General features: G+C 36.5%; 3 protein-coding genes and 1 long non-coding RNA gene across 4 annotated transcripts; 1 reads left to right on the forward strand and 3 right to left on the reverse strand.

Moving 5' to 3' along the window:
* Window positions 1–2,121: 2,121 nt before the first annotated feature.
* LOC137000689 (uncharacterized) lies at window positions 2,122–3,324 on the reverse strand. Its single transcript, XM_067358029.1, has one exon. The coding sequence runs from the start codon at window positions 3,322–3,324 to the stop codon at window positions 2,122–2,124; it is 1,203 nt and encodes a 400-aa protein (XP_067214130.1).
* Window positions 3,325–6,834: 3,510 nt separating this feature from the next.
* LOC105678085 (uncharacterized) lies at window positions 6,835–7,395 on the reverse strand. The gene has a single exon (XM_012377124.2). The coding sequence runs from the start codon at window positions 7,393–7,395 to the stop codon at window positions 6,835–6,837; it is 561 nt and encodes a 186-aa protein (XP_012232547.2).
* A 5,648-nt stretch (window positions 7,396–13,043) lies between these two features.
* LOC105667927 (uncharacterized) lies at window positions 13,044–17,098 on the reverse strand. The gene is made up of 8 exons (XM_067356586.1): window positions 16,732–17,098; window positions 16,040–16,176; window positions 15,825–15,941; window positions 15,423–15,750; window positions 14,313–14,386; window positions 13,973–14,165; window positions 13,393–13,890; window positions 13,044–13,319 (listed from the first exon to the last, which is right to left on the reverse strand). Exons 1-8 carry the CDS (start codon window positions 16,955–16,957, stop codon window positions 13,291–13,293), a joined length of 1,602 nt encoding a protein of 533 aa, XP_067212687.1. The 5' UTR covers window positions 16,958–17,098; the 3' UTR covers window positions 13,044–13,290.
* A 228-nt stretch (window positions 17,099–17,326) lies between these two features.
* On the forward strand, window positions 17,327–20,425 carry LOC137000348 (uncharacterized). Its single transcript, XR_010890606.1, has 2 exons — window positions 17,327–17,668; window positions 17,765–20,425. It is a non-coding gene; the product is annotated as an uncharacterized lncRNA (long non-coding RNA).
* Window positions 20,426–25,400: the final 4,975 nt, after the last annotated feature.

Consider the following 25,400-nt stretch of genomic DNA (forward strand, 5'->3'; position numbering starts at 1 on the left):
ATAGTAGACTCATCATACTTTTAGTAAAGCAAAGATTTAATTCATATAAACTTTCTGCGCGCACACACCTTGCGTTGGGGTCTTGCTAATCTTTTCAGTATCTAGTATTTTTAGTATATTGTAGACTCATTAGATTTTTAGCAAGGCAAAGATTTAATAAATATACATAAATTGTATACGCACACACGCCGCTACATTCTTGAACGGCATGCGCATGCAAGCTAAGGCCTACCTGTTTACCAAAGTTTTTAATCTTTAACGTCAATTTTCTCGAAAATTATCAGTTTTACACAAAAAATGCATAGAACATAAATAATGTATTTTTACAAGAACTACAACTTTTATTTGAGACATTTTTTCGTTACATCAATATTTCTCGAAATAATCTCAAAAAAGTGATATTTTTTTACCTTTTTTGGAGTTTTGACCTTGATAATGACCTTGTCGGCAATTTTCATTATCATATTCGTAATCAGCGCGCCAAAATACATAAAATAGTGCAGTTTCAAAAAAATTGGGCGTTTCACCTATTCGGAACTTTATCCCTTTCTTTTCAGTTTAAAGCGGTAAATGTCAAGTAGCAAGTATGGCTAAACGGGTAAAGCGAGTAGCTAAAATGTTGAAGATATTGTGATTGGAAATTGCTTCTTGCAACTTTTTTGCACATGAGTTTCTAACAGTAATCAATCAAATTATTAAATAATGTTTTCGACAAAAAAGTATTATTTTATATTTATTAATAATCTTGGCATATGTTAAACTTGCATTTTGTTGAAAAATTGTAAAATTATATTTTATTTTTTTATTGACAAGTCATAGCAAATTAATATCTTTTTCAACAGTTATTAATTTAACTTATGCGAATATTTTTAATGAATATAAAATAATACTGTTTAGAAAAAAAAATTATTTAATTATTTACTCGATTGTGCATTAGATTGTGCGTTAGAAAAAAATGCGGAAAAAAAAGAAAAAATAAAGTTGCAAGATGCAAGTCTAGAAGACAAAATCTTTATTATTTAAGCGATTTGCCTTACTCGATTAAAAACGCTTGGCTTCTTAGCATTTTCCGTACGTAGCATTTTTCGCGGGCTGGGGAAGTAACACAAAATATAGCATGCTACGCAGACGCGTGCGCACACGGACGCGTGACGTGCGGTTCTCGCTTGTGTAGTGCCCGTATGGTGGGGGCCGTTCCCCTCATGTTGCTCTGTTGCAGGATGCTCGATCTTGCAGCACTGCCTGCCAGAGAGTCCTCATATAGACGCGGCCCCAGCATAAATACATCTCTTCTCTGCCAGGTCCCATAGCCATAAATACGACACTACAACTTACTTTAATAGATCTATAGGTAGCCCAGCAGACTAGGAGCAGGACTAGAAACCCTGCGTTCCAGGTTTGAACCCAACTTGGATTTTCTCAATTTGGAAACAATAAAAATTTATGTCATCTTGTCAACATCCACCATCTTGTCAACAGCCGCCATCTTGTGGACGTCCGCCATGTTGTGCCCACTGTCGCCATCTTTTCCCCTTCCCCTCCCCCCACCCTGTGACGTCATTTGTTTTGACGCCAGACCAAATGTAGGTCAGTGAGTCAAATATAGGGTAAATGGTGAGGATTTGTTGTGACACCCCATACCTTTTTTTTTTTTTTTTTTTGGTAAGGCGGGGGAAATCCTTTATGGATACCCTCGGGTCTCGGGGGAGAACCCGAGGGTTATGTGGGAGTCCCCAAGGCAGGTGTCCCTGGGTATACCCACTAAAACCCCCGCCGGCAGCCATCCTAACCCGTATTGAGAGGGGGTGAGGCATCGCCTGCGGCATTCATCTCACCCCCTCTCGGGTTTGACCTTTGTTCGGTCTCTTCCCAGGAGGAGAGAGAGTTAACTTCTCTTTCCCCCCCTTTGTTTCTTCTCTTATTAGTGGGGAAGACTGGGCTAACACAGTCTCCCCCCGCCCTCCCTGGTTTGTGTGTGGGGGGCCGGGACCACTGTACGCCCCCGCTCACGGTTGTTCCCCGCTGGGCGGGAAAAAGTGGGAGAAATTCCCCCTCCACCCACCCAGCCTCTCTATGTATGGAAAGATATTCCTGATGGGATGTGAGTCTCCCCGGGGTCTCTCAGATTGTGATGGTGGTGGTGGCAAGTTTCCTTACCACCTTCTGAGAGACCCCTACTCTCATCAGCCCCTGCGTGGGGCTGGTATACGGCGACGGGGAATTATCTCCTCCTCCGCCGCGTTGCGGTCGGGGGAGCACCCCCGCCGCCGTTGCCTCCCATTCTTCTCTGCAAAGGGGGGGGGGAGGTGGGGAGGATGGTGGAGTGCTGTCCACCTCCTCCGCCTCTCCCCTTCTAATTCGTTCCGTCTCCTCTTTCTGCAGCATTACAGCGCCGCAGAAATCGGAGGCGGCCTTCCACTTATTCTCTCCCTCCAGCATTGCTTGAATCAATGCTGGGAGGGAGAGGTCCTCTCCCACCACTGCAGTCAGGTCTCGGCGCTCCTCCGTCCAAGCCTCATACTCGGTGAGGGTGTGCTGCGCCGAGTCCCGACCGGCCGCACAGTGGTGGCATCCCGTCGTATGCTCCCTACCAATCCTGCACAGGTAGTCACCGAAGCAACCGTGCCCGGTGAGTACCTGTGTCAGGTGGAACTCAAGTCCTCGTCCTCGCCTGTCTACCCATTCCGGCAGACAGGGCTGGATGGCGTGGGTGGTCCGTCTACCCGTCGCAGAGTCCGCAATGGCCTCCTGCCATTGGGATATAGCTCTGCGACGGGCATTCTTCCTAATTTTCTCCACGGCCCCTGGTCTTAGACGGGCGCTCCCGGTGCGGTCAGGGTCCCTCGTACGCCGATAAACCTCGGCGTACAAGTTCGCCAAGAACTCGACCGGGAGGAGGCCCGCCACAAACGACGTTGTGCAGTAGGACCGAATGATCCTTGAGGCCAGCCGGCGCTGTTGGCGATGAATCATCGCTTGGATTCGCCGACTGACCAGGACCTTATCGGCCCATACCGGTGCCCCGTAAAGGGACACCGACTGCACGACATTGGCGTACAAACGCCGAACCCTTACGTTCGGTCCACCTACGTTGGGCAAGAGACGGCTTAACGCGACCGCCATCCTGTCCGCTTTGGGGATAATTTGCACAAAGTGCTGTTCAAAACCCCAAAGCCTATCCAGGATGAGGCCCAGATACTTCATCTGGGTCCCCACCAGGACTCGGACCTCCCCCACCCACATTTGGATGGGGGAAGGACGCCCCATGGCCTTGTTGTAAAAATACAAGGCCTCCGTCTTGTGTGGGGCGACCTCCAGTCCCATGGCTCTAATGGAGCATACGACTGCTCGGGTTGCGGCATTAGCCGCGTCCCGAGCCTCTACTCAATTCTTCCCCCGGGCTACTATTAGTGTGTCGTCTGCATAACACAACAGACGACAGCCCAGAGGGAAGCGCCGTGCGGAGCACTTTATCATACGCGAGGTTCCACAAAAGGGGTCCTAAGACTGACCCCTGTGGAACCCCGCAGTGCATTGGCCTTCTGCTTATACGCTCCAGTTGATCTTGATACTGGAGAGTCCTGCCGCGGAAGTAGTCCCAGACCACGTCCCTTAAATATTGGGGGAGGCCATGGTGTTCCATGGCCATTCCCACCCAGTCCCAGGGGAGGGAGTTAAACGCGTTGACAATATCTAAGGACACTGCCAGTGCCACCTCTCCTTCCCCTACAATTTGGTCCGAGAGGGCCCTCAGGTGCAAGATTGCATCTGTGGTAGAGCGACCCTCCCGGAATCCAAACTGCTCTTCACTAAGGTCGGGACCGTGACGCCCCATACCTGCCATATACTACTAGCAGGTAATTTATGTCGTATATATCCTTATTATTAGCTGCTGGTTTTAGTTCTATATGGAACATAGGTAAAAGTTTTTTTGTACTTTTTTTCCATATATTCACGACTATATGCCCTTTACCATTGATTTCTTTTTTTATATTATCTATATTAGCAGAGGAATGCATATTTTTTAGTATAACTTTGAAATTTCTGTCCTGCTATAATTTATAAGTATGGAATTCAATATTCCTTGTTTTCAGCTCTTTGATTATTGTTGAATACCTCTCCGGTGTTTTAGGTTGTATTTTTACTTACAAGTCATTAATAACTTTAATTTCATATTCGCGTTTAGCAATACTCTCGAGTAACAATATGAGCGGTGTGATGTTTGCAACACCAGCCACAAACATGGGTGGGGGTTTTGGTGTCTAGTGATAAGTCTTCTTGCACGTCCTGTTCTAAATTCCCGTATCTGTTGGACAAGGGGATGGGAGAGCTGAGCCAATTCGTTTCAGTATCTTCAAGCTTTTATCTTTAGAGCTGTTACAAGTTCTCTTGTGCTCATTAACTCTTTTCCATATTTCCCGATTTTTGTTTATGTTTGTACTTGTGTTTATATTTCCGTTTATGTTTGGGTCCTTATTTGGATTTTGCTCGTCGTTAAGAGACCTCTGATAATAGAAGGCATCGCCTGTAGAGTTAGATCTAGCCCTACTTTGAAAATATTTAGCGGATAAGGTTTGCTGTAAAAAAATTTTACTGCTCCCCTGCTTTTTGTGCTTTGCATCAAAGCCGTGTGGTCTACTGCCATCTTCAGCCAATGTTCCTTGTAGTGCATCTTTTCCTCTTAGCGGATCCTTAACAAGCAGCGGTTGCCCCCCCCCCCCAGAATTCTTGGGGCCAGCCTCCGTAGAGGGTGGATTTTCCAGGATAAGTCCTGGGCTGCCACCTGGGGTAATCACTTCCGTTATCGTTTTATCCATTGCTCAAAGTGTCCCGGAGGATCGTGTTTTCTGTCAGGGTTGTCTCCCTTAGCTGACTGGACCCGATTTTTCGGCGTCACGTATCCGCCTTTTTGCCCTTGCATAACTTAGCGTTATCCAAGGAGCATGACGAGGACATGCATACATCGGATTAAGTAGGAATAAATGGCATTTCTCAGTTTTTAATAGGGCTCCCCCGTCAGCAGAGAGTGCACTCCCGAGATCACATACTACCCCTTGGCCCCCTTATTTATGGAAATAAAAATTATTTAGCAAGAACAATTGTAATGACGATTTGGCAGAAGGTACAATCTTGGCATATTTTTTATTATATACATATGCTTACTTATATTTTATTATATATTTAACAGTTATTTTGATTTTATGTTATGGTTGTACCAGTGCCGGATTTAAAGAAGTGGGGGCTCCAGAGCGGCTGAATCAGTGGGGACCCTTAATTTGTAAGAGATCAAAATAATTGAAAACTCATTTAAATAGATCATGAATCCTCAAGCGATTAATTTAACTAAATCGCATCAAATGAACCTTATCCAGCTAATAGAGAACTGCTCAGCTGACCACAGATCTTTTAATTTTCGACTCACTCGATGTTTAATTTCGCTATATCAATAACTGGCAGAAATTACACAAAGATTTAAAATTTTATCGCAATAATAAGTCAGTGGGCCAAAAAAAGAAAACAATATTTATGACATTTGCATATATTTATTTAAACATTCTTATAAGTTACATAATTGCACGTTAATGGATTGAAATATTTCGTGTCTTACAACTTGCAAAATCGTCGATAAGATTTTCAAAATCTAGCTAGTGCAAAATATCGTATTCAATGTTCAAGAGTACTAAATTATTCAATCTGCACTGCGTCATTGTTGTACAGAGACAATTTTTTATAAATTTTTCGAAAAGGAACGCTCTCCAGTGCAATTGCTGACCATCAATACAAGATACATTCGTAGAACTATCTCGACATTGGGAAATGCATCTTTCACATCTTTTTCCACTAATAATCGATATAAATATTCCTTGTAAATTGTTTTTTTATCCCTCTCTTTTTCGTACTCTTTGCTGAACTTCACGAATTGAACAAGTTCCATTTCAAGACAATGATCCAAATCATTATGATAAATATCTGCAAGTTCTCTGGCTTTAGTTTGAATTTCTGAAGGGGAGAGAGATAACAGTTCCCTTAAAAATCCAAAACGCGAACATACGGTTTTGTATGCTGAGAGTCGTTGTTTTAAAGAAACTAGAAATTGATCGATAACTGGTATAAAATTTTGAAATTTTTGATCAGGCGAAAGTTGAACTTCTGGTGTTCTACCATAATCGAGCGGATTGAGGCACATGTTGAAAGTGCGTTGTCGAGTTTGGACATATGTTGATGACCCTGACAGCTGGACCCCTGTTGCTTATATTGCTTGAAACACTCATGTTTAGATTCAATAAAACTGACTAAAGACTTAATACATGCAACTGCAGTACTGATGTCTAGTTGAGGTTTTTGTAATATTTTGTTAGTTGCGTTGAGTCGATTCAGAAGCTCATACCAAAAGACGAAAAATATTCCGATCTCTAGCTTGCTCATTCTTTCATACAAAGCATTTGCTTCATAACGAACTTTCGAAACTTGTTCATCAGCAATCTTCGCCAGTGTATCTCTGATTTTCGAGTATCCGCTAACAAGAGCTTTCACTGCATCGACTCTACACGACCAACGTGTCGTTGTTACTCTTTTTGGAATGTTACATCTTTGGTTGACTTTAAAGCCTGAATCAGTAGGTCGTAGCGACTCGACGAAGCTGTGAAGAAAACGTAAATTTTTTCAAGAAAATCGAAGAAATCTATTGCATCGGGACAACACTCAGCAGCTGCTAATCCTACAAGATTCAGTGAGTGTCCTGCACGGGATCCATAGAGCTAAATTATTTACAGCTGCAATCTTAGCTTGTAGGCTGTTAAATTTTCCGCTCATTGCCAATGCATTGTTGTAAGTTTAACCTCGACAATTTTTCACGTCGATTTCATGATCTTCCAAGAATCGCATCACGCAGTTAAACATGTCCTGAGCTTTATGACCTTGATTAGGCATGAACTTAACAAATCTTTCAACCGGTTTTACATTTTCTATGTAGCGAAAAATCAAAGTCAATTGATCGACGTGACTTTTATCACTTGTAGAATCAAGAGAAATCGAGTAATATCTTAATTTTTTAATGCGTAGGACAATTTCTTGAAAAACTCGATCGCTCAGAAGTTGTATAAACTCCTCACAAATCGTTGAGGATAAATAATTTGTGTGGCCGCTACCTTGATTGCCATGAACTTGAATATGATGTTTAAGAAAATCATCGTATTCAGCGATGAGTTCTAATAAACCTAGATAATTTCCATTACCACTTAATCCAAGCAATTTATTATCCCCACGAAATGCTAAGCCTCGTTTGTATAAGAATTTTATTATGCTGAGAATGCGTTTTAATATACTACGCCAGTATTTTGACAATTTCTCTGCTTGCTTCATAAGTTCTACATCAATGCGGCTGGCCTGGTTCATGAGTTGTGCGTCACTATAGCATTAACATGTTCTTTGAATGTTTCATGATCTTTGAGTCAACTGCTACCATGTTTCCAGTCACAGTAACCCTCATGGGTAAACTGTGTGGGAATTGCACCCATAAATTTGCATACAAAGGAATAGACTTTCCCATTAGCAGGAGAAAAACACAACCATGATCGTTTCACAACTTCTCCATTATGAGACCTTCGTTCAAACATGCTGACATGACATCGGCGAACATAACCATCGGGTTCTTTTTGTTGGACTGATTTCAATTTTAATAACTCTTTATTGCAATGCTGCAGTTCAGCGCAACCTTTTTTGACCCAAAACTCAGTCATGTTTTTTGGTAAACAATCAGGCCATAAATTAATATCGTTGACTACAGAGTTCGAACTTGATCTGAAACTGTGTGAGCTTTCTCGGACGCGGTATAGCTCGCCGGAATCCGAGTTCGTTCGGTTGGGGGTACGTTAAAAGAGAATGCACGTGTATGTTGATAATAAATAAGAAGTGTGTTTTATTAAAATGAGTCTGATGACTGTGTGTACATGCGATGTATGATTGCGGTCAATGTACTTGGCGTAGGTTGTATAAATGCGATGTATGATTGCGATAAATGTACTTCGTGAAATTCGTATAAATGCGATGTATAATTGCGATGCGAGAAAAGTATAAAAATACGGCGAAATAAGTATAAAAGCAACGGCGAAGTATGATAGGTTTTGACGTGAGGCGTCTTAGTGCGATCGGCGGAATAATCGGCGCAAGCGCCGTGTGATCGAGTCGTAACAGTTGGCTCACGGCGGAGCGCCTAGCGGTGTGCGTTTGTAGAATGTCGCGAGTCCGTTCGATGATAGATCGATACGGACTGCTCGGCGGCGCGGATTGGTCGACGCGATTTTGCCTGCCGGAAGGATTACGATTTGAAGTCCCGGCAAAGAAACGCGATATTTGGATCAGGAAGCCGAGTACGCTCGGCGGGAGTACGAGAACGCTCGTACGAAGGCGGACTCAGAGCGGCAATCCGGCTAGGTACACGGGAATGCCCGCTGCACGAAGATCGGTGCCTAGAGGAGCCGAGTACGCTCGACGGATATACGAGAACATTCGTATGCTGAGGCGAGAATACCGAGAACGCTCAGCGGTACGCGAGAACGCTCGTGTGCTGGAAAAAGGCATAGAAGCCGAGTACGCTCGGCGGACTACGAGGACGCTCGTAGAGAGATGTTCGCTGTCTAGCAGCGAACAGGATCTGGTGGAAAGGCGTACAGCCGGGCCTCTTTTATACCCGGCTGGCGGCCGACTGACTTCGGATCGGCAAGCATCGGCGATTTCGGCGGCGGGCCCCCACTAACGGAATTTCGGAACGGTCGGATGTGGGGGTCCGTTCGGCAATTGACCGCCGTTGTTTTCGATAAAGTTTATCGGCGCTCGATGCGCCCTTGATGAGCTACGGACGATGGACGGTCCGTAGCCGTAACGATGCAGCTTGCGGGCTGCACCGTTACAGATCCTATAATTGGCGTGACCATTTTTTCATTTCTAACTTCAGCAGTAGCATGATTTCCTTAGAATTCAACAAACATGTGTCACTAGAAGATGATGGTTCAATATCTTCTGGGATTTTGCACGGTTTCTCACTCACAGTTAAAAATTCCTTCAAACATCTTGTTTTTGCTATTACTTCCTTTTCTCGTGTAGTTCGTTCTCCAACTAACTTCCGTTTTTGGGCGCCACTCAGATATATACGGGGAGCCTTATGTCGATCTGCTCTATTACTCATTTTTGATGCTACGAAAAAAAGCAATACAAAGAGCATTAAATACAATAACAAAAAGTACGACGAATATAAGTCAGCTAATCACATTGTAATCACCTTTATTTACTGCAAATAAATTTTTAATTTTTGTAAGAAGATGCTGATAATATCTTAAATATGAATATATTTAATTAATATAATTGATATATGAATATACCAAAGTGATTTACTGTACATTAAATACCATATCTTAAAATTAAGGGCTTACATGGGACGTAAAAATGACGAAATTTTTTATTTTGAAGGACAACAATTTTATGAGAGAAAATTTTATTCCGTAACAAGTGGCAGAATTTAAGTAAAGCATATTTTTAGTAACATATTTAACTTACCTACATCCAAGATGTTTGTTGATGTAGCACGTTTACTATTCAAAATCTGGAAAAAGTATGACAATTGCAAACCCGCGGATGGGCACTGGGCAGCTTTTGGCAGACGTTAGAGCTTGTTACGTTGTTCAATTTTTTTCTCGCGCCTTCACATTTCTTATTTTCTAGCTAACTTTTCGAGACAGAACAATGAATGAAAATGAAATGAGTGAGTGAAATGATGAAATGAATGAGAATGAAATTGAATATCCAATCTCGTATCCAATCATTTGAAAATATATTACCGATTCAGATTTTAACTGAAGAGTCATGCAAAATTTTATAAACATTTAAGAAATATTTTCGTAAATTTAATAAAGTTGAATATTATATTTCAATATTATTGCAATAAATATTTAAGATATAATTAATGATGCAAACTACAATGTTTGCAAAATTCTGGCATCCAAAATCCCCATTGCGGTTACCACCCGGAAAGCAATGGCATATATTTAAGAAATATTTGATACATTTCCAAACAATATATCAAATATAAATATATAGATTTTTTTAACCAAATTTTCTTTTTAATCAAGTTTTGTTTGTGAGGGCCCCCAATTTGTGCAGGCCCCTGGGCGGTTGCCCTGTCTGCCCTCCCTCAAATCCGGCACTGGGTTGTACCGAACCTAGTCAATTTATATTGTAAATTGTGCAATTATAGTATAAGACTTGTTGTGCCCTTGGTGGTAGGGCACGGGTTCGGGATCTGCCGAAGGAGTCAGACCGGGAATCCGGGAATAGTAGTCACAACTAGAGTGTTTTTTTAATAAACGCAGCGTCGTATATTTCTCACTTGTCTTATTATTTTACAAGTTCTCTTATGTAAACTAAGTTCCGTTTCAGAAATCTCCTTTTCTTGGCTCAGTTTTACGGAACCTCAGGTTACGCGTATTCTTTTAGCAAGATTAGTTACGATCCGTGATCTTTTAAATTTGTTGTCCCGGCGGACATACGTCCGTTTCATTTGATAGTTAATTTTCGACTCGCCATCGTGGTCTCGCGACAGCGATTTTATAATCGCGAAACTGCAATTGATTGCAGTTTTGAAGGTCTTTCGATCGAACATGCTGACGGATTTCTGGTAGCTTGTCAGCGTTCTTGCATTAGATATGAATCAGGTTTTAATTTACGCTGCACGATTCTCCGGTGACTCGTACGAGCCGGAAATGCACTGAATCGTCAACGTTTTTATAATATATAGTATTATATAATATATTTATAAAATTATTTTATTAAATAAAAATTGGTTGTGGTTCTCTGGACTCACAACAGACTGACTGATTTTATTTAATAAAATTTATTTGCAAATCTTTTGACACATCTTTTTCTTACATTACATTAATTATATTATACTATACCATAATTATTATACTAATGTACAATACTATATCTATAAATCATTATTGAGCACCTTATCCCATTGCCATGACAATGCGCCAATTCCATTGAAAAAGTTTGCAAAATCTTCTCTAATTTTTTTCAACTACAGCAGGATTTGAAGAGTGATTTCTTGGTAGATCTTTTAAGCTTTAGATATTACTGTACAATCTTGTACAGTGAAATTTGAATATTGTATTTGTGTTATATCTAAATCCCTTTTGGTAGACATTACATAATTATGTAAAGTAGTTGTTGCCTGAATAATCTCTCGAGCTGTGGACACAGAAGCAATTATCGGTTTTCCATATATACTTTGTGACGTGACATTTTGCTGTCCGTCACAAGGGCAAATAAACCCGGTCAAGGAGGGAAATTTGAGGTCGTAAACCCCACCGCGGAGGGGCCACGACCTTTCCCTTTTATTTTATAAGTTCTCTAGAGATTTCGCGGATCGGAGTGAGTGGCCAAAAACACACGTTTGTACATGATGAGGAGCAGCCTTCGTGGGACCGACGGGGGACTCTGCAGACGGGACGACGGGGGCCCGGACATCGCGTGGACAGATTCCCGCAATAAGGTCACGTAAGAATACTCCATCTTATTCAATTAGACTTCAACCAATGTCGCTACCGAGAATAACGTTTCAGATACGGAACATATCGAGGCCGGTGGACGCACCGAGAGAAATGACGCCCGAGCGGAAAGCGCGCTCTCACACGCCCAAAGATCTGGGGTGGAGTACCAAGATTACCGGAGCTGTCGTAACGAGCCGGGAGAAAAGAATCAGGTCGGAACCTGTTCAATTCCCGACCGATTCAGCATACGGTCCGGATCCAGAAACGGAAAAGGCCGCAATGCCCTATCTACACCGAAGGATGATCCTGCTTGTGGCTCATTCGAGCGAGTAATGTAGACGCATTGAAACACATTGAAAATCATACTGAAGACGAAAGTGATCGGATGAGCCACAAGCAGGATCATCCTTCGGTGTAGATAGGGCACAAAAGACGTTCGAAGCAGCTGCCATAAAAGAGACCGGAGTCACCTCGGAAAAGCGCCACCGAGGGCAGATATATCGAGGAGCGACGTGAGGATCGAGATTCGCTAATCGACACCAAAGGATCAAGGATCGCTAATCGATAGCGAGGATCTACATGCGCAAGGCGATGCGCGGACTGTCACCGCTGTCCGGCGAGCCTTATTGTCGTCACTGTTCGGCGAGTCGGCGATCTGAGCGGAACCTTGAGGACCACTGCGGGCGTACCGGAACATTGTAAGGCCACCACTTCGACTTCGCGGTAAGAGCGATAACAGTGTGCGGCCCGAACCTCGTAACGATTAGAGTTCGTGTAATTTACACCCGAGATACCTTATGTATCGAGCCGTCGCACGACAAAGTCGTGAGGTTATAATTTGGCCGGGCACCGCTGACTGCCGTTATCTAAATTCTGCCACGCTCTTCCCCTCGGGGCTGCCGAGCTGACAGTCGCTCTTTCGCGTTTCGTAATGTAATTTTGTGTAGCATATTCGCGTCTATAATTGTTTTCGGCGTACCGCATATGTGTTGATTATTGATATGATTATGTCGCGCCTTTATTACTGTATTCTCTGAGATCATGCCTCGGTCTTTTACCGAAAGCGTTAATTATGTAACATCCCTGGCGAAAATAGGATGTTTATTAAAAGTTTATAAGAAGTTTGCTGAAGTGTTGAGTAGATGTTTTATTTGAGATCTAAAACATTTATGAAAGTGTTTATAAGATGGAAATTTAAACACCAAATTGTTCATGAAATGTTCACGATTATGTTTAATAGGCGTTGAGAAAGTGTTATGTAATGTTTTTGCAAATGTTGCAAATGTTCAGAAAGTGTTTTTTCTTAAACTCTTGCCAAACATTGGCACACTTTAGAAACATTTTACAAACTCTTTAACATCAACAATAAAAACAGTTGGAACACTTTATAAACACTTTAACAACATCAATAAAAAACAGTACACAACATTTCTCGAACACCTATCAAACATAATCGTACACATCTCATAAATCTGTTAAAAATAATTTATTAAAATAAAGTTTTTTTAAAAAATAATTTTATTTAATATAAATAAAGAACATAAATCATAGAATAATTAAAAGAACATAATCATAGAATAAATCATAGAAAAATTGTTTCTCTAAATTTTTTTTATAATATAATTTATAATGTAATATATTCTGTATTAATTTAGATAACCAAAGATAAGTATTGCGCATAAGAATCAATCGATTAAAAATGTATAGTGCTCATTTGTAACTCATGACAGTAGGTTAAATTTCTTTCTTAAAATCTTAAAGTGTTGTTCCTGATTTCTGGAATATAAAAAGCCGTCATTAGAATTAAGTAAGATTATTTTTTTTACGTAAAAACTATAAATAAATTTACCACAATTTTCTGACATGGAATAATTGGAAGTTATTGGAACTGCTGTTGGACCCTGCGGTTCATATATGTCATAAGGAGTCTGCCAGCTCGAACAGCTAGGCTCTGATAATGCTGTATGTTCAAAATATTTCTGTTGATTTTGTAATTGCTGAACTGATGATTCTTGGTGATTAAATTGCAATTGTTGGGTTATTTCTGGTTGCTGGGTTATTACTGGTTGCTGATTTATTACTGGTTGTTGAGTTATTACTGGTTGTTGAACTGATTGCAGCAAAGAGCCTCTCCTTTGATATGATCTTTTTTTTCTATTAGAATCAAGTTGTAGTGATTGTTCACTAGGCGTACCGCTTTTTTTTAGACGGGGTCCATTCATGTCAATACATCTTTTCGAAAGATATGTTGGGAGACTATTAATCAAATCTTCTATTTGGGCAGAACTATATTTACGGTCTTCAGTATTCCCTATCGTAAGACTTTCAAGCCATTTTCTGTAATGGTCTGTAAATTAATACATTTACTATTAAAATAAGTATGTGTCCAAAATATACATAAAACTATTCAATAGAATACAAAATCTTACATTTGGCAACATTTACAAAGTAACGTGAAAAGGATTGTAGGTTTGAACTCCGAGGCTTTCCGTATCGCATATTTCGAGCATTGTCACCATAGACGCCTATAAGGAGTGCTACAGCCCAGTCAGAATGCTCCTTGACTGTACTAAGAATTTGATGAGCATATTTGGAGCACATAATTCCTTCACCAAGATGTACCTTAGAAAGTAGCAATAAATTGATTAAAAGAACTCGACAAAAACATAACTTATAAAGAACATTAAAAAAACATTGAGGTACTGGCGTATATGTATGTATTTTTTATTCGAAAAAAAAAAACAAAAAAAAGATATATAATAAGAATACCTTCTCTTCAGATTCAGATGTGTCCTCAGAAGCCACGCTGCTTGAAGTAGGTGTAAAAGAAGATAAATGTGTTTCTAAAAAAATATATATATTTTATAGAATCTCATATTTTCTCAGTGAGTTTGCAATGTAATTCTATGAGCAAAACTATTATATAAATCTTATCTTCCAAAAAAATTGATACTTATTAAAATCTTCTCAGATAATCTTCTAAGATAACAGTGTTCCCATTGAGATTATTTCATTTGTAGTAGTATTATTAAACAATTATAATATTTGAAATGATTCTCACCTATGCTTATCGAATATTTAAATGTCCTGCATGTATTGTATTAAAATAAATCTACTTAAAAAACAATTAAATCTAAAAATTTAAAAACTAAATCTACTATTACATAACTTAAAACTAACAAACAAGTCTAAGAGGCTAAGATTTTTATCATTATTACGACATCATATAATTGAATGTGAATTATCTTGAATCTCTTTTACTAAAACTCGATTTGAAAAAGTGATTGATTTCATCTCAAATATTTAATTGCTTATAACATTCTATGTTTTTCATAAAAAATCTTTCTCATAAGAAGGCATGCAAGACAAATGTAGGGCTTTGTTCAGTTACTCTGAATTATCAATATAAACTAAGTAGACTAAAATGATTTGTAGTTAGAAATATAATCTTATTAATTAATTTATATAATATTAGCCTGCTAACATGCTATAATTTTGTACTGTGTAAAACATGACCATTTTATTGAAATGATCATTTGTAACTCTGCCATACAGATAAAGTTGTACAGTATTAATGATAGATAATGTTTTTAACTAATCGTTAACCAATTATAAAAAATAGTTTCACAAATAAAAGACTAATAAAAGAGCAGAAAATGTACTAATATTAAAAAAATGTTAATATTATAATTATTCTATAATTTTTTAATTATTTCTATAATTTTGTACTGTGTAAAAAGTGAGAAAGTTATTTTCAGTTATTTTCAGGGCACAAAGCCCTGTTGGCTTGATATAGTCTACTTAGATCTGATATAGTCTACTCAGAAAGATTATTTATCCAATTTAATACTTTCTGAACATTTGTTGCAGGTGACGTACTCATTATGTCTTCGATACTTGATATCTTTTGGTCAAGTTTCGTTATAACGCTCTCTTCAAATACATCTATAACTTTCTTCTCCAAATTTTTCTTTAATCTTTCTTCTAATTCCATCATTTTTTTTTCAAAAAACTTTTCTAAATATTTAACTTGCGGATTATTGATAAAAGAAAGTGCTTCATCCTTTTCTTTTAATTCATTCTCTAATTGCAGAATTTTTTCTTGAAGATACTTTGTTTCAGTCGAATTTCTATAAATAAATTTATGTTTCTTATTTTCAACTTGAATATTATCCTCATCATATGTTTTATCATTTTTAGTTTTTTTCTGCAATAAATAAAATAATTAATACTTAATATTTCACTATAATACTTCATATCACACTTTTCTGTGACACTTACTTTTGCTGCTTCAATTGTTATATTTTTGTCAAAAACTTTTTCATTTAATACATTGTTCTCGATAAATAATTCCAATTCCTTATTTGAAGCTTTTCGTTTTTTATTTTTCTTAATTTTCTGTGCAACAAAAAACATAAAATATTAAGTCAAAATAAAGAATTTTAGAAGCAATAAATAAAACGTTTACAACGAATGAAAAAAAAACTTATACTGACAACTTGATCTTTATTTTTTTGAATGCAATAATTTATATTCTCTTCTTGATCTTCTACTCCTGTAGATTCAGGTTCTTCATCATCAATTTGCAGGTCTGGCCACCTAGGTCTGACAGCATTTATAGCTTCTAAAGATTCTGAGATAAAAACATAAAAATATAATAAAGTATGTCAAGCGTTTCCTGTCCTTGTTACAACATTCATCAAATACAAAGTTACAAAGTTTTGATAATAGAGGAAAGTATTGCCAATAGGTGCTTTCCATTTAGCGATAGAAATCGACACAAGCGTCATTCTATCTTTATTGCTCAATAGTGTTGAAAAGAAATAGAATGATGCTTATGTCGACTTGTGTCGCTAAATGGAAAGCACCTATTATAATATTCATCACATATTCATCTAATTAAATATTATAAATTGCACTGCAGAAAAGTAAGAAAGATAAAATATAAAAATAAACATTGTTAAATTTTTAATAAATTAATTGATTAAACCAAACGGGTTTATATTAATTTTGATAAAATGTAATAATTTTTAATTTTTTAGGATAGAGTTTTTTAGAAGATATATATCAATATCTCAACGACTATCTATTAATAGTTGTAGTTTTTTATGTTAAATTTGAGAACATTGTCTCATCATGATGAGACAAGATGAGTTAGATGTTTTTTACGTACTTTCAAACTTCTTACCTGCCAGTTTGCCAATAACGGCATAATATTTTGATTCTTTGCCATCCTTGCTGCGCAAACTTGTTCGAACTGAGTACAGCTTTCCATATACATAATCATTTAGATCCTTGGGCTGAAATGGAATCTTTTGTCCTTTGTCATTAACGTCACTTATTTTGCTTATTGGCACTTTTTCTTTTTCATTATCTTTATATTTCACATACGCAAACCAACCAGACGTATCCATATCACTGTTGAAGTCAACTTAGTCAAAATTTCACACCGATCAATTTATTACAGCAGTGCTCGGAATTAGTCTAAACATTTCAACCGATTTCCGTGGTATATATACCTCTCCTTACCGCGCGCGCCGCAGCCGCTAGGGCCAGCGTCGCAGAGCGTTAGGAGCGACACTATCTGATTATGAGTGGGTTCTTCTCCCTATTTATTAAAATTTTAAAAAATGTATTAAAATTTATTAAAAATAAATTTTTTATTTTTAAATTTATTAAGTGGAAATATTTAAATAGATTTCCACGTCACCCATGAGATACTAATGCTGGTCCATCCGGCCCTGCGTACATAGCTTGCGCATGTGTACGATTACCTCTACATTCGTGCTTCTTCCAACGTCTAAAATCTAGCCATCCTGATTATGTGAAGTCATTTTGTTTACGTAATCTCGCGCATACATCAATCCGAGAACAGCGTTTATGTGTACTCGGCTTGTCAGTTAGTAAAAAAAAGCAGATATATTGTTTTGTCTCACTTTTATAAAGCCGGTAAGAATAAAAAAGAAATACTGAAAAGTAATATTGCAATTGTGAATGTGTATGTATCATTACAAATGGGGCGTTATAAGCGCTATTTGTTTTTAAAAGAGAAAATTCCTCGGTGTACGCAATGGTATCGACGCAAACGACAAAATGATGAAGAAACAATGTTTCGATCTAATTCGGTAAAGTATCTCTGTTGTTAACTAATAAGAAGAGGAGAATAAAATTGTGTTTACTAATCTCTCAATTTTAATTTAATTTTTTAACAATATCTTCAGATTACCCAGCAAAAGTCTGTGCATGAAATTCTACAAGAAGAACGGTTTCTACTTCATTCAAACTCTGATGAAAAGCAGGGAGAATGTATGAATTCTAATCAAGTATATACACAAGTACCTCAAATTGTATCGACAAGGAGCAGTTTAACAGAGGTCCCAACTCCAAGCTCAACATTAGTTAGAGAAACTCTACCAATTTTGTCAGTGCTTCAATCTACCTGTCAAGATTCGGATTCGATTGATTCGTTTTCAGCTGAAAGTTTTCAATCTTTTGCTAACGTTGAAAACCAAGACAAGAACAATAAAGATTGCAACTCTAAAAATACTATCATATTTAAAACTAAAAAAGAATCTGAATATGGAACTGAAAATGAATCTGAATATGGAACTGAAAATGAATCTGAATATAAAACTAAAAATAAATCGAATCTGGAAGAGGTTACAGATTGTCTCAGAGATAAACCTATTTTGAAAAATATTAAACCTTGTCTTGTAGAAGATGAAAATTATTCCATCTCTGACAAGGAGGAATTTATAAGAGAGTTATCAAGCTCGGATCAAGAAACTCTCTGCCCATGTACCAAAACTGCTGCTGCGGATGTAATGTTCATGTGTTTAGTGTTAGGATTGAGACATAACTTATCATGGGAAGCTCAGATTGATATTTTAAAAATATTCAATGCTATTTATGGAGATAACACAATAAAAGTAACAAAATACAGCTATTTCAAGTTATTAGACGAAGAAAGAGAAAACATATCTTTTCATATTTATTGTCCAGACTGTGAGATCTATCTTGGGAAAAAGGATGAGTTGAAAGAGAATAAGATGTGCACAAATTGTAGTGCTGATATTAATATTTCAAAGTCATCAAATTTCTTTATCTCAGTATCCTTAGAGTCTCAGCTTCAAAAATTGACAAAACACAATGATTTTATTCATGCTGTGATGAATCACAGATTCAATCGAAACAAAATTGAAGAAAATGCTTTGGAAGATCTTTACGATGGAGACGAATACAAGAAGCACTTTGAAAAAGGTTTATTGTCTTCACCATACAATTTTTCTTATTCTTTTTTTACTGACGGAATTCATACAGGTAAATCGAACAACAAGACACTTTGGCCAATTTATCTCACTATAAATGAATTACCAATTTTAGAACGGAACAAGTATGTCTTACTTGCTGGCTTATACATAGGATCTAAAGATCCTAATCAAAACGTTTTTCTACAACCATTTATTAACGAAGCTAATAAACTTTCCACAGAAGGATTCAAATGGTTTCACAATGGTAAAGAAACTATTAGTAAAGTTATTCCACTTTGTTGCATTGCTGACTCAGTTGCAAGATATCAACTACTTAATTTTCAATCATTTGCTGCCTATTATGGTTGCACATTCTGTTACCAAAAATCAGAACGCACACGGAAAGGACAAAGATTTACAATTTCAATTCATTCTGCTGAGGAAAGAACTTTAGACTCTATAAAAAAAGATTTGCTTAAAGCATATCAGAGGAAAGATGAAACAAATAAAAGCAAAAGACAGTATAGAGGAGTAAAAGGTTTTTCATCGTTAATGTTATTAAATTTCTTCAACTTTACTGCTGGATTTGTAGTTGATTATATGCATAATATTCTACTTGGAGTTACCAAATTACACACTGAACTTATTTTACAATCTACTCGCAAAAAATTTTGGCATATCTCAGAAAATGTAGGAATGGATCATATACGGAGTACAATTGATGAACGACTTTTAATGATACATCCCCCTTCTTCAATAACAAGAACTCCTCGCTCCATTAAAGACATAAGTAAGTGGAAAGCATCTGAGTGGAGAGCATGGTTATTATTTTATTCTATGCCATGTTTGAAAGGTCTGCTGAAAAAGAAGCATATAAATCATTTTGCAATGTTATCTACAGCAACTAATATTTTACTTCAAAAATCAATAACACGTGAAGAAGTGTTTCAAGCTCATAAACTTTTTTTGTGCTATATGTATTTATTTCAAAAATATTTTGATAAAGAAAACATGGTGTACAACATTCATCTTCTATCACATATTTGCAAAGGTGTTCTCAACTGGGGCCCATTATGGACTCATAATTCCTTTCTGTACGAAGGTCAAAACCGGCATCTTATGCAATTATATCATAGTCCTTCGAATGTTATTTTACAAATAGCGCGTAAGTTTCTCATTTATACTTCAATACCCCATTTGTGTTCAAAGCTTATTTTGTCACAAAAGACTATTGAATTTTCTGAGAAAATTTTAAAAAGAAATTTTATTCGCTTTATGCGTTGTGGAGAAGAAATTATACTTTTAGGAAAAGGCGAAAAATGTTCATTATCATCCGAGGAAGAGCAATTACTTGTGATAAATGGTATGTTAACTGAAAGTTATCTAGTTTATCAGAAAATGATTTATAAGCGGATAAGATATACATGTAGTAAATATAATAACAATAAACTTAATAATGACTCATACATATTAATCAGCTCTGGAGAAAAGGTTGTAATTAGATCAATTTTGAGATTTTCAGTTGGTGTTAAACTAATTGTACAGCAGCTTAACGTATGTGAATCTATTATTAAAAATAAAAATATAAGAAATTTTCATATTCAAAAAATAGATAGCTATGGCCATTTAAAATACATCGACGTAAGTCAAATAAAAAATCAGTGCATTTTTATAGATGTATCATGTGCTAACTATGTGTGTGAAATGCCATTCGGCTGTTACGGAGACTGAAAAGAATTCAGATAATCTTAATTAATAATCTGTAATGTAAATAAACTTAATTTTTGTTTTGTATTCATAAAATATTCTTCTGAATTTTTTTTATTCTTTTAGGTAAAATTACATATATAAATGACGTATATGTATAAGTTACATTATGTATAACTTATATATGTAAATAATAAAATAATTATTTTTAAAAAGTTATATGACTGAAATGACTAAAATTTTACTTATTTTTTACTGTCTGCTAAAACAACCTGTCAGATTGTCCGTAATATCGTTAACCAGAAAATTAAAAATTTGATCATATATCGGAGATGTGTGCTCAGGAGGTGTTTCCTTGTTATGTTAGAAAAGTATTTGTAGCACATTGAAGACAACATTAATTATAAATTCCTCTGGATGCTTAGAAGTTGTTCGATTTGCATTTGCTGTTTTTAAACAGAGATCTCCATATTATGGAGATGTTTACTAATTGTTTACGAACAAAATGTTTACGACATGTTTGTCAGACTATTTTGATGCACGCTAAAATCTATGTTACGTGATTGTTTTTAAAGCGTTTCTTATGAAATGTTTAAGTGGCGTTTAATGACATAGTTTCAATCATTTCGATTATAGTTTTCTAAATGTTTGTAAAATGTTAGGGATTTGTGACGTGCTTCCAAACAATACAACTATCAATAAAACTCTTCATAAACAGTGTAACCATCGATAAAACACTTCATAAACATAATTTCCTATTAACAATTTCCGCCAGGGATTATCACCGATATCTAGAAAGGCGCAAGAGTAAGAGTATAATAAGTTGTAAAGATCTTAATCGACGATTACCGCAAGGATAGATCATACGTTATATACCGACTAAATACCGTTATATGAGACTAAATTGCGCGGCTTTCGCGAACCGAACATCCGAAAAAATATAAAGCCTCTCACCGGTACGAATTGTATCTCCGCACAGCGAATCCTTTTAAAGCATACAATATCCTATGTCACCCTATTAATAATTTCATTGTTACAAATACATGTTTCTTGTTATTTAATTTCATGTGTTTTCTCTTGTAGCCTTAATTCTGACTCCTCTCTCCAGGTCTTTTAGAAATCTCTAAAGAACTCCGTCCCTCTGCCATTTGGTGTGCGGGCTAGTCAAGCTTATCGCCATTGCTGTATATTAACGAAATATCTGTTCTGGCTTATTATTTGTGCGGCGCGTCAATCCGCGCCTGGTGCCCAATTATATATTATCGCGTGATTAAGAGTGAATACCTAGAGCAACGAAGTTTTGCATGCCTCCCGGGTTTTGTGCTTTTATCTTGACGGAAAAAGTGTCGCAACTTCATCGAGCAGCGAGTATTCTAAATGCGCATTCTATTGATCGTCTAACGCAGCTTAATCTATTGTTATATCCGTGTCGGTGTTGTGTTTGTCAGCTGATGAACCGATATTATTGATAGTCATTCTGACAGAAGAAAGGCTGTTGTATAAATAAAAGCGGATATACGAGGGTAGTTCGAAAAGTTCTCGGTCTGACACAGAAATGACGTTAGAAGTATCAAACTGCTGTAATTTTTTGCAAGTTTTATCTTGCAGAAGGTTACTGTCAAAATTACAGACATATGCGTTCATTAGTTTCTTTATTTTGGTCGTGTAAAGCAATCAACTTTTGTTTTTTTTTTTAAATGAATAAAGTCGAATATCGCGCAGTGATAAAATACTTCGTTTTAAAAGGTTTAACAACAGAAATAAAAAACGAGCTTGATTCAACTTTAGGAGAATCTTCACCATCGTTTTCAATTGTTAAGAAATGGGCTGCTGAATTTAAACGTGGTCGTACGTCCATAAATGATGATGAACGTTCAGGTTGCCCAAAAACCGCTACGACTGATAAAATCATAGAAAAAATTCATAATGTTGAATGATCGATGAGCAAAAATGCGTGAGCTTGCTAACACTGGAAACATCTCAAATGATCGCGTTCACAACATCTTACACGAGCATTTACATATGAAAAAGCTTTCAGCGCGATGAGTGCCGCGTTTGCTAACAGTCGATCAAAAACGCATTCAAATGAACGTTTCTAAGGAATGTTTGGACATGTTTAAACGCAATCCAACCGATTTTTTACGGCGCTTTATCACTGTTAATGAAACATGGATTCACCATGTAACGATGCAGCATGCATCGTTACGGCTACGGATTAAACATCGTCCGTAGCCAAAAAAAGGCACATCGAGCGCCGATGAACACTCTTAATAAACACCGGCGGTCAATCGCCGGACGGTCCCCACAACCGACCGTTTCGAAAAATTACCAGGTGGGGGTCCGCCGGCTAGGCCGCCGATGCCAAAGCTGCCAGTTTTCCCCGAAGAGCTCCATACGCACACAACCGAGACCCGCTGACGTCACGTGTCCGTGTGCGCTCGGCTGTCGGTCCGGTAAAAGTGAGCGGACCTATGTTTTGTATCTCCTTTCCATTAAGCCTAGCATCAAACCGGTTTTGAGGTTCGCACGATTTCTTCTGCCAAGCGTTCAAGATCTATAGAGAGAAGGTTACCTCATAGGCAAAGAGGGACGAGTGGCAAAAGGGGCAAATGCAGAGAGGGGCGAGCGGCAAGAGGGAAAAATGAATTCATTTTTCAATTATCATACCTCAACACTTTTATTCACAAAATAATGAGAGAAATTGATTGGTGTAAAAAAAAACACATAGTTGTCTTTAAGAAAAAGTATATATCATTTCAGCTACATATTGAGGTAAGATAATTGAAAAATGAATATTGAACGAGATATTTCATAGTTTGTGTAAAATTATATCTAATTAAAGTATAAAATATCTCGTAAACTATTCAATTTTTGGCCATCCTACCTTTATAACTTGTTACGCAGAACATTGCGAGAATCGATTTATATAAAAAAATTAAGGTGGTTCCATTTAAAAAAATGAAGATGATCTTCAAATCTCTGAAACGTCTCCACCTAAGGTCAAACTGATAAGATCAATAAATAGATCTTTTTAAATCCTACAATTTTTATCTAAAACATTTTTTTATAAAACTTATATTTTTCGAGATATTCTGGGATTCCAGTACTGTTTATACACCCTGTATATTAAATATGCATAAAGCTTATTTTCGTCGCAATTAACTCATGTTAATATGTTTTAATAGGAAAAATGTTTTTCTACTAAAATTGCAGAAATATTACATGTTTTGTTTATATATTGCGATATACATAATTTTTTATTATAATAGAAAATTTATTAATATATAATATTTATTACTTTATTCTTATTTTATACATTAACGTAAAAAATCATATTCTGCAGATACATAATGTTAAAATATTTTATTAATATAAATATGATATATGTTTTATAAAAGACTGTAAATCTCAGAAAAAATATCGCGTTGAGCGAAAGCAACACGCCGCACAGTGGGACAAATATCTCTTTTCGCGGTCATTGACGTATAGTTTTAATATTTTTCAATTAAAAAACTTAAAATTTGACATACATTAATTAAGAATAATATACTTCAAGTATGTAAACTGAAAAATCGATTCAATTATAATTAAAATAATTTATACAGTTAATAAATGGTTTATCGATATATAGCAAAATTTATTCACTTTAATAAAAAAAAAAAATTATTACAATGTAATTTATTCCTTTTTGTGGAAAAATAACGATTTCTGAACAGTTCTGATCTTCCTAAAATATCAAATAATTTCATAATAACTAAATTATTATTGTCAGTGTCAGAATAACAAATAAAACACACGCAATCATTTAAGTTAAGATAATATCGATAAATTTGACAATAATTTGGATTGCACGAATAAATTAAATAATCACGCAGTTGACAGTTAATAATAAGTTGAACATTGCACTGTATTTTTGCACTGCAATAAAATAAAATAAAATCACAATAATTTTACAATAAAATAAAATCACAATAATCACAAAAATTTACAATAGCAATATACAAAATACAATACAATAGCAATGTTTAAAAAAGAAAAAAAAACCGAATAACTAAGTGAGGCTAATATTGTATATATAATAAATTTCATTAATTTGTCAAGTTCTAAAAGATTCTTAGCATCGTCACATAGTTCTCCCTGGGTTTTGTGTTCAATTATTGGCCTTGAATGTGAAATAACTGGATCTGAAACAATCAACAGATTCGTAAATATATCTTCGTTATTTTTCGAAACATTTTTCGAGAATAATTTTCCCTGTAATTTCGAAAACATTTGTGATTCGCTCCTTGGGCATCTTCAGATAGTTGACCTATTGGTACAATTGAATATTTTATTACAGCGCTTCCATGAATCAACAATTTGTGCACTGTTACTGGCATATGATACCATGGATACAGCAAAACAAAGTTTTGCAGTATCAAAAGCATAAACTTGAAATTTCGTCACGTCCACTTTTTTTCACTGGCAATTGCTTGTAGTAAAATTGAAAATCGAATTATTAGATTCTTATCCAGGCCTGTGATTTCAGCTGACAAATTTGGATCAGCGAAGAATTTTCTGGCAGTGTTTGATTTTATACCTTGAGACTAACTGTAAATTTGGGCTCGATATTTCTCATTACGAAAAACCATATAACGTAAGTAACTTTAATCATTAAATTAAATATAAGTTAAATAATAAAATTATTATCGTTACTGTATTAAAGCATGTTTTAATACAGTTTTATCATGTGTACGTATAGTATACTCGTATGTATATGCGTTTTATGATGTTGCAATGTTTTATTGATTTTACTTTGAATAAATGCGAAACGTTTAGACAAATGAAGAAAGTGTCTTATCGACATAGTGTGATGCGACACAGAAAAATTCGTTTATCGTAAATATTATATTTTTTTGGA

Source organism: Linepithema humile, chromosome 6 (genome assembly GCF_040581485.1).
Source record: "Linepithema humile isolate Giens D197 chromosome 6, Lhum_UNIL_v1.0, whole genome shotgun sequence".
Classification (NCBI taxonomy): domain Eukaryota; kingdom Metazoa; phylum Arthropoda; class Insecta; order Hymenoptera; family Formicidae; genus Linepithema; species Linepithema humile.